General features: G+C 36.2%; 1 protein-coding gene across 1 annotated transcript in view; it reads right to left on the bottom strand.

The window, feature by feature from the left end:
- Positions 1–2,935, bottom strand: part of LOC123546690 (uncharacterized) — a 65,757-nt gene extending 62,822 nt beyond the window's left edge. Inside the window, exon 1 of the mRNA XM_053550452.1 lies at positions 2,783–2,935. Coding sequence (XP_053406427.1) covers positions 2,783–2,831 — 49 coding nt within the window. The 5' untranslated portion in view covers positions 2,832–2,935. The remainder of the gene's footprint in view (positions 1–2,782) is intronic.
- Positions 2,936–13,331: the final 10,396 nt, after the last annotated feature.

Here is a 13,331-nt window from a genome sequence, read left to right as displayed (position 1 = left end):
AGGACTTTTAATGAAAAATGGGCTGTTAACAGACCGTGGCTGCTTAGAACACCGACCGCAATAGGCTTTGTACTTTTTATACAAGTAATATACTAATAATTTCGTGACGGGCTGCAAGTCCTGTAACTCGACAATGTAACAAAAAACGTCAGGGCATTCGGTTGACCCGAGGTCCCGGGTTTTGACAAGTGAAAATCGAGAAAAACACATATTTGACCCGCATAAAATATGCCACGTGCGTCGGCTTGACTCGCGGAAATTTACTTTGATGCGTCTAGAGTTCGAAAGTTCTGCCCATGTCAATCAAAATCCCAGTGAATTTCAATATTGTTCGCCGGCACACGCGGAAATATGGCAGTAGGCGGAGCGTCATATGTTAATTAGCTACTGACAGATGTCAATCACGCCACGCACCGACTGACACATGATTATCTCGCGGTTTGTATTTAGTACAATAATGCCCTGTCATTATCAAAGGTGTTTATTGATCAATGTGTAAAAGTTAATTGATAAACAATGCAGCCTTAGATTATCGTGTTTGTACCACTTGTTAATTATTTTGTGTGCTTGAAACGATTACATGAGCCGGTCGGCCATCACAGTCTATAGCAAATTTATTATCATTGACGAGGCTTTGTTTGGGCCAAAACAAATTAAATGCTTTAAATAAGCAGAAATTATACGTGGTATGATGAAAAAATGAAATATAAAAGTGTTATTTTATCAAGAATTTTAAATGTTTACTTTCATTTTCCATATTTGTCACTCGTTTTCACGACTGCCATTTTCGGACATTTTTATCATTTCTTACAAGATTTTTTCTAGTACAATCTGAAAAAAAGCCAATAAAAAGTCTACATTAAAGAAAAATATGATCACTGTTGCCAAAGCAGCTCTTATTTAGTTCTAAGAATTTGCCGAGAATAAAATCATTCAAAGCACCAAACCCCACCCACTTTTAGGCAATAAGCAAAATAAGACAATTTAAATATGAATTGCTTAAAAGAAAATCTGCAATGACTAATGTACTTGGTTTAGATAAAGTCCGTGGGAGTTGCATTAATAACAGTATAGCTTGACCCCTGAAAAGCTGATCTTGACTCTTGAAAATCTGATTTTGACCCTTGAAAATTTAGGCTGAAGAGTCAATGACTCTTGAGTTTCAGAACCTACCGAAAGCCCTGTACGTCCTATGTTTAAACTTTAGAACATGTTATACTCTGGTTGATTACAACTTTCCTCTTTCATTCAATCATTGTGAGCTTGGTGTGTGTTCTGTATTAAAGAAATTGCTGTATTTTGGCAGGAAGCAAATTACTTGTTATTAAGTATATAGATCTAAACCAGTGTTAGTATATTTTTTCCACTAATAATAGCTGGGCCCCTAACTTTTAGGCTGGGCCCCTAGAATTTGACTGTAAGGAGCCCAGATGGCTAATACTATAGGGTCTGAGTGTTAATTTATATCCCCGATATTGAAACTTTCCCAAAAATGCTGCAAGAGTCATTCTGGATCAAGTTATTAAAAGTGATCCAATGTCAGGCCTACATGTGTTGACAGTGAGCATGCGCAAAAAAATCCTCTTCCCCAGTAATTTTGGGTAAATATTTTTTAAACAGATAGATATAAGCCAATTATTTATACTGAATATTTACCAATTCTGTTTTTATTTACACCAGTTGATGTTGTAAGTGGTTGCTATTTGACGGCGTGTTCAATTATATAAATAACCAATAGCAATCAAAAAATTCAAAGGTGGTCGACTTTATCATCTGTCCCAGTTTATCATCAGTACCAGTAATTGACCATATCGACATTAAGGATAAATCCCGTTTTCCGGTATTTCCGTAAAAAGGGTCGGGGGGGGGGGGGGGGGGGGGGGGGGGGGGGGGGGGGCTGGCGAGATTAACCGATATAAAGACCCTGTACAATATTAGCGATTATTTTTGCCAGAAGATAAGGATAAAGGAAAGTTCTTACTTTCTCACAATGGAAATACTATTCTACGACCTTGGCAACATCTTTTTTTGCAAAAATAATCTGTTTACCTTGAAAAATGCGAATAATTTCACACCTTCGGTATCGAGCCATGGATGCGGCAGTGTAGAATAAAAGATAAAATTTAAAAAATAAAGTAAACTTTGAGGATATTTTTTGCTACATCTTAATTACAACAATGTTTAATGATAATCTGCAATACTTTTTTATTCATTTTCTTTGTTTAAAACTTGAAAAAAGGATAATCTAAACACTACCGCCATGTAGCCTAATGGCCTATTCCCTCCTCACCGTAAAACCGGGAATGGGCGTTTATTGGTGGTTAATACCGGAAAACGGGATTTTATCCATAATGTCGATATCGAGAATGGTTTGCCACAATATGTATTCATAAAATTTGAAAAATGGAAAGAGCAAATTTTCTTAAAACCTGGCTTTTTCCTAGATCATTTGTCAACTAAATGATTGCATATTGCTTTAATTACACACTGCATAAACACAGACTGTTTTTCAATATCTATGTAAAATGACCTAGAAAAGCACCATCGTCTACAGGAATCAGCTTTGCCACAACTTGTTGTCATCATAATCAATGGTTTTATTTTAAAAGAAGATATCATTACTTATAAGATACATCTGTACCAAGCAACACATCATTTTAAAACTATATGCTTTACAAATCTTGAAATATGTTGCAGTTTCCTTTTTTCCGAAACTGGAAAAACATTTTTGATTCGTGATTTTGCGGTTTTCCTGCACATATATGTAGTAATGTCCACTAACCAACTGGTAACTCTAGTATTTCATAAGATTCTTCTCGTGTTAAACCCATTATTCTTTGTAAAGGTTGCAGAGAAAGTTATAAAATTAGCAAAGTTTGAATTTTTTGTGATGACTGTCGTCCATGTTAAATCTCCTTGCATGTGCGATACTCACGTGACCTTAAACGAGTTTATGCGAGAACAGCCAAGTAAAGTCCGTGGGAGTTGCATTAATAACAGTATAGCTTGACCCCTGAAAAGCTGATCTTGACTCTTGAAAATCTGATTTTGACCCTTGAAAATTTAGGCTGAAGAGTCAATGACTCTTGAGTTTCAGAACCTACCGAAAGCCCTGTACGTCCTATGTTTAAACTTTAGAACATGTCATACTCTGGTTGATTACAACTTTCCTCTTTCATTCAATCATTGTGAGCTTGGTGTGTGTTCTGTATTAAAGAAATTGCTGTATTTTGGCAGGAAGCAAATTACTTGTTATTAAGTATATAGATCTAAACCAGTGTTAGTATATTTTTTCCACTAATAATAGCTGGGCCCCTAACTTTTAGGCTGGGCCCCTAGAATTTGACTGTAAGGAGCCCAGATGGCTAATACTATAGGGTCTGAGTGTTAATTTATATCCCCGATATTGAAACTTTCCCAAAAATGCTGCAAGAGTCATTCTGGATCAAGTTATTAAAAGTGATCCAATGTCAGGCCTACATGTGTTGACAGTGAGCATGCGCAAAAAAATCCTCTTCCCCAGTAATTTTGGGTAAATATTTTTTAAACAGATAGATATAAGCCAATTATTTATACTGAATATTTACCAATTCTGTTTTTATTTACACCAGTTGATGTTGTAAGTGGTTGCTATTTGACGGCGTGTTCAATTATATAAATAACCAATAGCAATCAAAAAATTCAAAGGTGGTCGACTTTATCATCTGTCCCAGTTTATCATCAGTACCAGTAATTGACCATATCGACATTAAGGATAAATCCCGTTTTCCGGTATTTCCGTAAAAAGGGTCGGGGGGGGGGGGGGGGGGGCGGGGGGCTGGCGAGATTAACCGATATAAAGACCCTGTACAATATTAGCGATTATTTTTGCCAGAAGATAAGGATAAAGGAAAGTTCTTACTTTCTCACAATGGAAATACTATTCTACGACCTTGGCAACATCTTTTTTTGCAAAAATAATCTGTTTACCTTGAAAAATGCGAATAATTTCACACCTTCGGTATCGAGCCATGGATGCGGCAGTGTAGAATAAAAGATAAAATTTAAAAAATAAAGTAAACTTTGAGGATATTTTTTGCTACATCTTAATTACAACAATGTTTAATGATAATCTGCAATACTTTTTTATTCATTTTCTTTGTTTAAAACTTGAAAAAAGGATAATCTAAACACTACCGCCATGTAGCCTAATGGCCTATTCCCTCCTCACCGTAAAACCGGGAATGGGCGTTTATTGGTGGTTAATACCGGAAAACGGGATTTTATCCATAATGTCGATATCGAGAATGGTTTGCCACAATATGTATTCATAAAATTTGAAAAATGGAAAGAGCAAATTTTCTTAAAACCTGGCTTTTTCCTAGATCATTTGTCAACTAAATGATTGCATATTGCTTTAATTACACACTGCATAAACACAGACTGTTTTTCAATATCTATGTAAAATGACCTAGAAAAGCACCATCGTCTACAGGAATCAGCTTTGCCACAACTTGTTGTCATCATAATCAATGGTTTTATTTTAAAAGAAGATATCATTACTTATAAGATACATCTGTACCAAGCAACACATCATTTTAAAACTATATGCTTTACAAATCTTGAAATATGTTGCAGTTTCCTTTTTTCCGAAACTGGAAAAACATTTTTGATTCGTGATTTTGCGGTTTTCCTGCACATATATGTAGTAATGTCCACTAACCAACTGGTAACTCTAGTATTTCATAAGATTCTTCTCGTGTTAAACCCATTATTCTTTGTAAAGGTTGCAGAGAAAGTTATAAAATTAGCAAAGTTTGAATTTTTTGTGATGACTGTCGTCCATGTTAAATCTCCTTGCATGTGCGATACTCACGTGACCTTAAACGAGTTTATGCGAGAACAGCCGCGACATAAACACAATTTGACAGCTGGCGGGAAAAAGTATTTTTAGAAGCGGCAATTTTTAAAGGATAGTCCATCTTTTGACTTCCTAAAGAAGTTGTGCAAGAACGGAGAGCAACGATGTGAAAACAGTAACTTCTTTCCTTTTAATGGGCTTCCAAGTGATACTTGCTTTTTATAACTTTCTTATAATACTTTTATAGCTGGTCAGTTTTGTAGTTTTTCATTAGCAATTTGTAAGCACCATGGTGTTAAACTGTTATCTTTACACGTGTCCGCGTTATACTTTTCTTTTTTAACTTATTTGACTCTTGGTTAATAAATATTGTGACTCTGGGGTAATTGAGGTAATTCATGTACTGAAGGTAATGATTTTAACAGCTCTTTTACTTTTTGTTATATCTGTTTGTACTTGTTACATAAGTCTGTTAAAAAGCTCATTCAAAGCTTAGACAATACAATACAAATTTTATTTAAAGTCGGTGCATATATATAAACAGGAAAACATTAGCTATGTATAGCTATTTACCGACATATATAACAAAAACAAGTAACATGCAAATCATCATATAAGTTACAGGCCCGTGTCCAGGATTTTTTTGCTGAGGGGGCCCAACCTGGGGTGGGTTGGGGAGGGGTATCCCGATGTCGAAATTTTTTCAATATGGCACATGAAAAGATGCATTTTCCTGCTACCTGAAACACCTTTAAGGATGAATGAATGTATCATATATTTAAGGAAAAGTCTATTTTTTAATCATTTCATCAAGCCTTTTCAATGTATGTATGATTGTACAGACACAGTGTATGGACTTCATTTTTCTGTATGATACTCAGGTCTCAGTGTATTGGCTCTGATATCTACCAATCCAATGTATAACCAGCCACCAGTAATAAAGAAGCTAGTGGTTTGAAAATCAACTTTATTTATCATAATAAAACAAACTATATGATTGTCAGCAATAATTATACTACATTTTAATCAAATGAATAAAATTTCATTCATTCTATCATTTTCTTTCAATCATATTAATATAAAAAAAACCTTTTCTAATTAAAAAAAAAAATAATATGTGTAATTTCACTAAAAAGAAAGTTATCAAAACCTGCTCAAAATTGATATACAAAATGACATGATTTGTAGAAAAATGATTTACTAAGTTCACAAATAAATATTAATAATAAAATAAATAAAAACACAAAAATATTTTTTGAACTTTTTCTGCATTTCTTGTGTTCTAAGCAAATATAATGGGGAAAAAATCGTTGAAGTTTTAAGATGATTTATTTATTTGCAAAATGGCCAAATGTTTTTAGATTTCCAACAAAACAAAGTAGATCTATTATGACAATTACTATTAACATCATAGATTTCAAATGACAATGAACTCTTAACTGTACAAACTATAACATCACAGCACATATTTTTATGTATAAAAACCCTCTTAAGTAGCTAGTTTTAGATGCGTTTTGTAAGATTTACTGAGAAACCACTTTTAAAACTATGAGGGTTTTAAGTAAGGTTATTGGACCCAGTAAAATTGATACTGTAGTTTCAAATTCATAATTGTTGTAAAATTAAAAGAAAGGATAAATATCTATCAATTTAATAAAGTTGGGGAATGTGCCTTAATGTAAAAACAAAATACAAACCATCATAATGTTTCAATTTTCAGGTTCATCTTAAGATTTACTTAACAAAACCAATAATGTTATGATCATTTTATAACACTTCCAAAGAGTAAAAAACATAATAGTTTCTCCACTACCCAATCAAGTACCGCGTTTAAAAAGCAAGTGATCAATGAAGCATGTACAGATAAACTTTTACCTGTAACATGCCTGGGGCTGATTTCCACTACCAGACACGGTTTTATGGCTCTTTAGCCTGTGTATTGCTGTCAAATCAAGCCAGTTGCGCTGGTGTATAAATTTGTTAATTGAAGGGCCCATAGTAATAAAAATCGTAACTAGCCAGCCAGATGGGGGATGGGGGCCCGGGCCCCCTGGCCCCCCACCTGGACACGTGCCTGAGTTAATACACGTATACACTGAATGACTTTAAAAACGCATTACTTTTTAAAACGATTTTTAGTAAAAACATAATGAAAGAACCAAACTAGTTTTTTAATTCTGCCTATAACACATGTAAGGCTATTATATGTGCAAAAATCGTTGAAGAAATTGTACAATGCAAACAGCTGGTTATGCTTGAGCTATTTAGTTACTTTTTGCATGAGGTTCACGAACCTACCCGTGCAATCAAATATAAACCTGATTTATTTGTACAAGTTAGACTGGCATATAAGAAAAACAGAAGAAGTTGTTTATAAATCTGTCGGTTATGATGCCGCGCTTGTCCGAACATGAACGCTCAGAGGCTCTCGGCATGCTCAGAGCCGGAAGTAGGGTCACCGACGTTGCGCGTCAGAACCATTGCGCTCCATCCACGATTGTTCGTCTTCGTGAACGATTCTATGCCACCGAAAGTGTGAAGGATCGTCCTCGGCCTGGGCAGCCACGGATAACAACACCTCGACAAGACGCCAACCTTCGCAGAGTACACAGGCGTTTCCGGTTCCGGTCCGCCGCTCAAAGTGCAAGAGGAACGATTGGTATCCGTGGGTAAGTTTTACATCACTTTTATTCTTTTTTGATACGTGTAGTAATTAAAAAGATCGATCAAAGTTAGAGACTTTTAACATCATTTGTATTTCAGGCGGCCCATCCATGCCAGAACTGTAAGACGTAGACTACGTGATGTTGGTTTGCATTGTCGCAGACTAAAGAAGGGATATATTCTTACCGACAGACACAAAGCAGCGAGGCTTGTTTGGGCTCGTAGACACCATCGTTGGACCCGCCGGCAATGGGGAGCAGTTCTCTTTTCAGATGAATCGAAGTTCAATGTTCAGAACTGTGATGGACGTATGCGGGTGTATCGTGCGAGAGGTGAGAGGTTCATCGATAAATGTGTACAGAAGGTTAATCGTGGAGGTGGGGGCAGCGTTCATGTGTGGGCTGGGATTTCCCAGTTCCACAAAACTGACCTTGTCATCCTCCAGGGTAATGTGAATGCTCGGCGATACATAGACAATGTGTAACGTCCTGTTGTAATTCCGTTTATGCATCGTAATAACAGAGGAGGATTATTGCAGCAAGATAATGCTCCTACCCATACGGCTCGCCTCACAACAGCTTTTCTCGCTACAAATGTATTACCAACGCTAGACTGGCCATCGCTGTCCCCGGACATGTCTCCGATTGAACATGTCTGGGATGAGTTAGGAAGACGATTGAGAGCCCATCGCCCAGCCCCTAGAAACGTCAATGAGCTTTCTCAGGCCTTGATCCAGGAGTGGAATAACATTCCCCAACAACGCATAACAAATATTTTGTTGTCGATGAGGCAGAGATGCGCTGTCTGCATTGCTTCTAATGGAAGTTACACATGCTATTAATTGTGATTTTCAATATTGAGGGTGTTGCTCTTTAAAATGTGATATTGTTTTTTCTAATCAATATTTTGAAATGGATTTTCCAGAAGTTGTTGAACAGATATGGGTGTTTAATGTTGCCTATTTCCATTAAAATATACAGATGTTTACTATGTTTTTTCACCAAATTAGTAACTTTTGCGTTTTTAAAGTCTCTCAGTGTATTAATCATAAATAGGCATATGCATTACTTCAACTTCGACGAAGTACTCTCCAACGCCTCTGTGGACATCGACTGGACAGTATGAAAGAACTTGTGATCATTACTTTGTCTAATGGTGCGAATAATTGCTTTAGTAGGTAAATATGAAGCAGGCACTGCAATAAGTCCGTGGACCACACACTATAGAAGGATGACGTCAAAAAGCGCTGGCGACGTTGTTTTAATGATGACCAATGAAGGTTTGTGATGACTGAAAAGACGCTATCTGGTTTCAGGGGATTAAATGGCTTGTTGGCGTCAAATCTTGCTGCGTTACGTTGTACTTGTTCAACTTGTTTTATTTGGGTTTGTTGTTGGGAATTCCATATAGGAGATGAATATTCCATTTTCGGTCGTTCGAGGTTATAATAAGCTCTTTCTTTGACGACTGATGGACATGATTTGGGGTTCCTCTTGATGAATCCAAGCGTTTAAGACGCTTTACCTGTTACTTGATCTATGTGTGTGTTATACTTGAGGTTATTGCTCAATTCTACCCCCAGATATGGATGTTGTTTTACAGTTTCAAGTTTTTCATTACTCACAGTATAATTAAATGTTTTCTTATTAGTAGAGTTAGAAAAGTTCATGATGGCACATTTTTTCACGTTAAACTCCATTTGCCATGAGTCACTCCACTGTACCAAACGGTTCAGGTCGTCTTGCAGTGAGTGATGATCTTCATGTGTTATGATTGGACGATATAAAACACAATCATCTGCGAAAAGTCGGATTTCTGAGGATATGCCGTCTGCTATGTCATTGATGTATAGAAGAACTAGGCAAGGTCCCAGGACAGTCCCCTGGGGTACCCCGCACGTAACCTGTGATGAAGATGTCGCGCCCTCGACCGTGATTTTCTGGCTTCTAGCTGTTAGGAATGAATCAATCCATCGCCTGGTGTCGTTTATGATGCCGTAGAAGTTTAATTTTGAAGAAAGATGTTGGTGGGAGACCTTATCGAATGCCTTGGAAAAATCCAAGATAGCCATATCAACTTGATGTCCGGTGTAATGAAGTATTTCGACCCCCATAGAATAATGACCCCCCCGGTCATTATTCTATAGAAAAAGTGACCCCCGGTCATAGTATTATGACCTCCAGATCATAGTACTATGACCCCCCCCCCCCCCCCCCCCCCCCACGTGAAGTAAACTGAACCTCACGAAGAATATTGACTCCCATAAAAAAACGACCCCCGGTCATTTGGTCAAATTTAGTGATAACTCATGTATCTAAGGCCTAATTGCTGCATTTTATGTCCCCACTCGGGGGAGGGGGCATATAGATTTGCCCTTGTCCGTCCGTCCTTCCGTTTGACCATTAGCCCCAGAAACCATCACTTGACACAGAAATCAGAGCATTCCGCAACGGGAAAAGGGATTCTATTTCTAGACGCTGTATCTTGGTGTATACATTTTTTTTTCAGGAAAATAACAATTCACGATACGTTCACAAAACACACCAGTGTCAATAATCCCTGCAAATTTCGGTATGAAGTAATTCTTCAGAAGAAAACTGCACAAGAAACTGCTAGCATAGATCTTAGTATTAATAGAAGTTGCAATACTTAGCAGTGGCAGTAAAGTACGGTAGCGGCAACAATAGAAAGTAGTAGTAGTAGTAGTAGTAGTAGTAGTAGTAGAAGTGGCAGTGGTATAGGCAGTTGCAGTAGCAGCAGCAGCAGCAGCAACAGCAGCAGCAGCAGCAGCAGCAGCAGAGGAATACGTGACAGCAACAACAGCAGCAGGAGAAGAAGAGGTAGATGTACAAGACGTATTAGTGGAAGCAGGTATAGTAGTATCAGTAGTAGCAGTTGTAGTAGCAGTAGTAGTAGTAGTAATAGAAGTAGTAGTAGTAGTAGTAGTAGTAGTAGTAGTAGTAGTAGAAGAATTACGTGTAGTAATAGCAATAGAAGTAGCGGCACCAGCAGTAGTAGTACAATCAAAATGTTAACTATTGGCAATGGAGGGTATTAAGAGTTGTAGATCTAGTAAAATTGTCCGTTAGGTTTGGTGGAGATCATTTTTTAATAGATATTATCGTCGAAAGTCTTTTTAGGAGCCGGTGTTTTACACGGAAAGAGTAACTTTTTTAAATAGAATAATGTCCGGGAATCGATATTGTATGAGAGTTCGAATGTAGTAATTTCGGCAGTGAGTATTTAACATGGAAGGAGTCATTTTTTCTATAGAATAATAACCGGGGTCGTTATTCTATGAGATTCAAAGGGAGTCATCTTTAGGGAGTCAGTATTTTACTTGGAGGGGTCAGTTTTTCTATAGAATAATGACCGGGGGTCGTTATTCTATAGAGTTTTTAAAGGGAGTCAGTTTTTTATAAGGGGAGTCAATATTTTACAGGAAAGGAGTCACATTTTCTATAGAATAATGACCGGGGGGGTCGTTATTCTATGGGGGTCGAAATACTTCATTACACCGGCATTAATATGTTTGGAGACAGTTGCGACTCACATGAACGCTTTTGAAGGAACCCGTGTTGATTTTCATGTAATATATTTTGGGAGTCTAGGTGACTCATAACATCTGAGACAACGTATTCGAGCATTTTGGATGCGACTGCAGTCAAAGACAGTATAAATACATGTTATGACCTGTGAGAGTAGCGCTAATCTTGACCAAGGACCTAAATACTTCTATAAAAAGTAAATAACATAAACCCGCAAGGAGAAAAAGACACAAACTGTGTATATTTAAGATTTTTTTTTTTAAAAATCAATTATTACCCCAAATCAGATTTGAGGTAAACTGATTAGCACTACTCTACCAGGGGTTCAGTAAGAATTGTTCCATTACAATAATGGTAATATTAAAACTACAGATTGCTAGCTAGTACATAAATAAAAGCACACACATGGTCAGGCTAATCAGACCAAAGCTGAGAATAAAACAAAGGAAAGCTAAAGCAAAAAAAAACAAAACAAAACAAAAAACAAAAAAAAAACCACAAGCTAGCCAATACAAGACAAAACGATGACTTGGAACTACGAGCAAAACGAACAGGAGCAGCTCTCACCGTTCCAGGTTTGAAGTGGTGAAGTTCGTCTCCTTCCTGAAATGCTGAGGAAGCGAATTCCGTAACTTTGGTGCACTGGAACGAAAAGAGCTACTGCCGTAAATTTTAGTTCTTACCTGAGGTAACATTGCTGTATTAGTGTACCTAAAAGAATAAGATTTTTTTTTATTTTAACTAAGTCATGCAAATAGGACGGACCATGCTTGTTTACAATTTTAAAAACGCCCAGAGCCATTGTCCTCAGCCTTCGTATTTTCAAAGTTGGCAATTTAGATTTAACAAGGAGAGAATCATAGTCCGAAAAATAATCATCATTAATGAAACGAAGAGCTCGTTCTTGATCTGTTTTCCAGTTTTTTTAGTATTAGTTTCAGAGCAAAAATGCCAGGTCAGAGGACAATAGTTGATGTTTGAAAGGACAAATGAGTAACAAATATTTAATTTTCCTAATTTACAAAGATATTTACCTATTCTCTTTAATACATTCAGTTTTCTAGAAGTTTTTTTACATATATTTGGTACTTGTATTTCAAATTTCAGCTTAAAGTCTATTGTCACACCTAGAAGTTTTACATTATCTTCACAGTTTATCTTATTGCCATCTAAATTAAAGCTTATATTCTTTTGTTTACATTTTTACCTATTACTATAGCCTGGAACTTGTCAGCGTTTGCCTTCATTTGATTGTCAGAAAACCAATTAATTAAGGATGTGCTGTCTTTTTGCAAATTATCTATTATATTCTGAACATCATCATCTATACAGGAGAGGGTATTGTCATCAGCATAGTTATATAAATCACAGATAGGTACAAAGTTAAATATATCATTAATAAAAATGTTAAATAGAACAGGCCCTAGAATTGATCCTTGAGGTACACCTTTATAAACATCCAGGAAAGTACTAGTAAAATACCAATTTTAACACTTTGTTTCCTATTAGTTAAATAACTTGAAATCAGGTTTAATGTATTTTCAGATACACCTTATAATTTCAGTTTCAGTAGTAAAAGGTCATGAGGCAAGCAATCGAAAGCCTTAGACAAGTCCATTAAAATGGCTGCAACATACTTGTTTTCGTCTAATGTTTTTTTCTAGTCTTCTATAACCTTAATTAAAGTGATCTGACAGCCGTATCCTGGTCTAAAAGCCGATAAATACATGTTAAAATGGCTGTTAAAAATTCTGTCAATTTAGTATTAATTGCTCGCTCAAAAATTTAGAAATAATAGGTAAAATACTAACAGGACGATAGTTGCTTTTAGCTAAAATACATTCTTTTTTATGTACTGGAGCTACTTGAGCTATTTCCAAATTGTTTGGAAATATACATGTTGAAAATGACTTATTAACAATACTCGTCAGTGGATCAACAATTGTTGGCTTGGCTATCTTCACTAGCTTAGATGATATCCTAGCATGGCCAGTAGCCTTTTTTATACATAGTTTATCAATTTGCTTTAAAATAAAATCATCACCTACATGAGTAAAATCGAGATTAGGTACATTGACTTTTTGAACATTGTTTTTTATAGCCTGAATACTAGGATGATTTTCATCAACTTTTATTGAGTTTTCTCCAAAATTTTTTGCAACATTGACAAAAAGCTATTAAATATACCACATATTTGTTCCTGGTCATTTATTAATTTATCATTCTCACACAGTATTGTATCTTTTTAAATAATAGTACCTTTGTTTGTTAAAAAGGGT

This window comes from Mercenaria mercenaria, chromosome 9 (genome assembly GCF_021730395.1).
Source record: "Mercenaria mercenaria strain notata chromosome 9, MADL_Memer_1, whole genome shotgun sequence".
In the NCBI taxonomy this organism is placed as follows: domain Eukaryota; kingdom Metazoa; phylum Mollusca; class Bivalvia; order Venerida; family Veneridae; genus Mercenaria; species Mercenaria mercenaria.
This window is presented reverse-complemented; position numbering and strand designations above follow the sequence as displayed.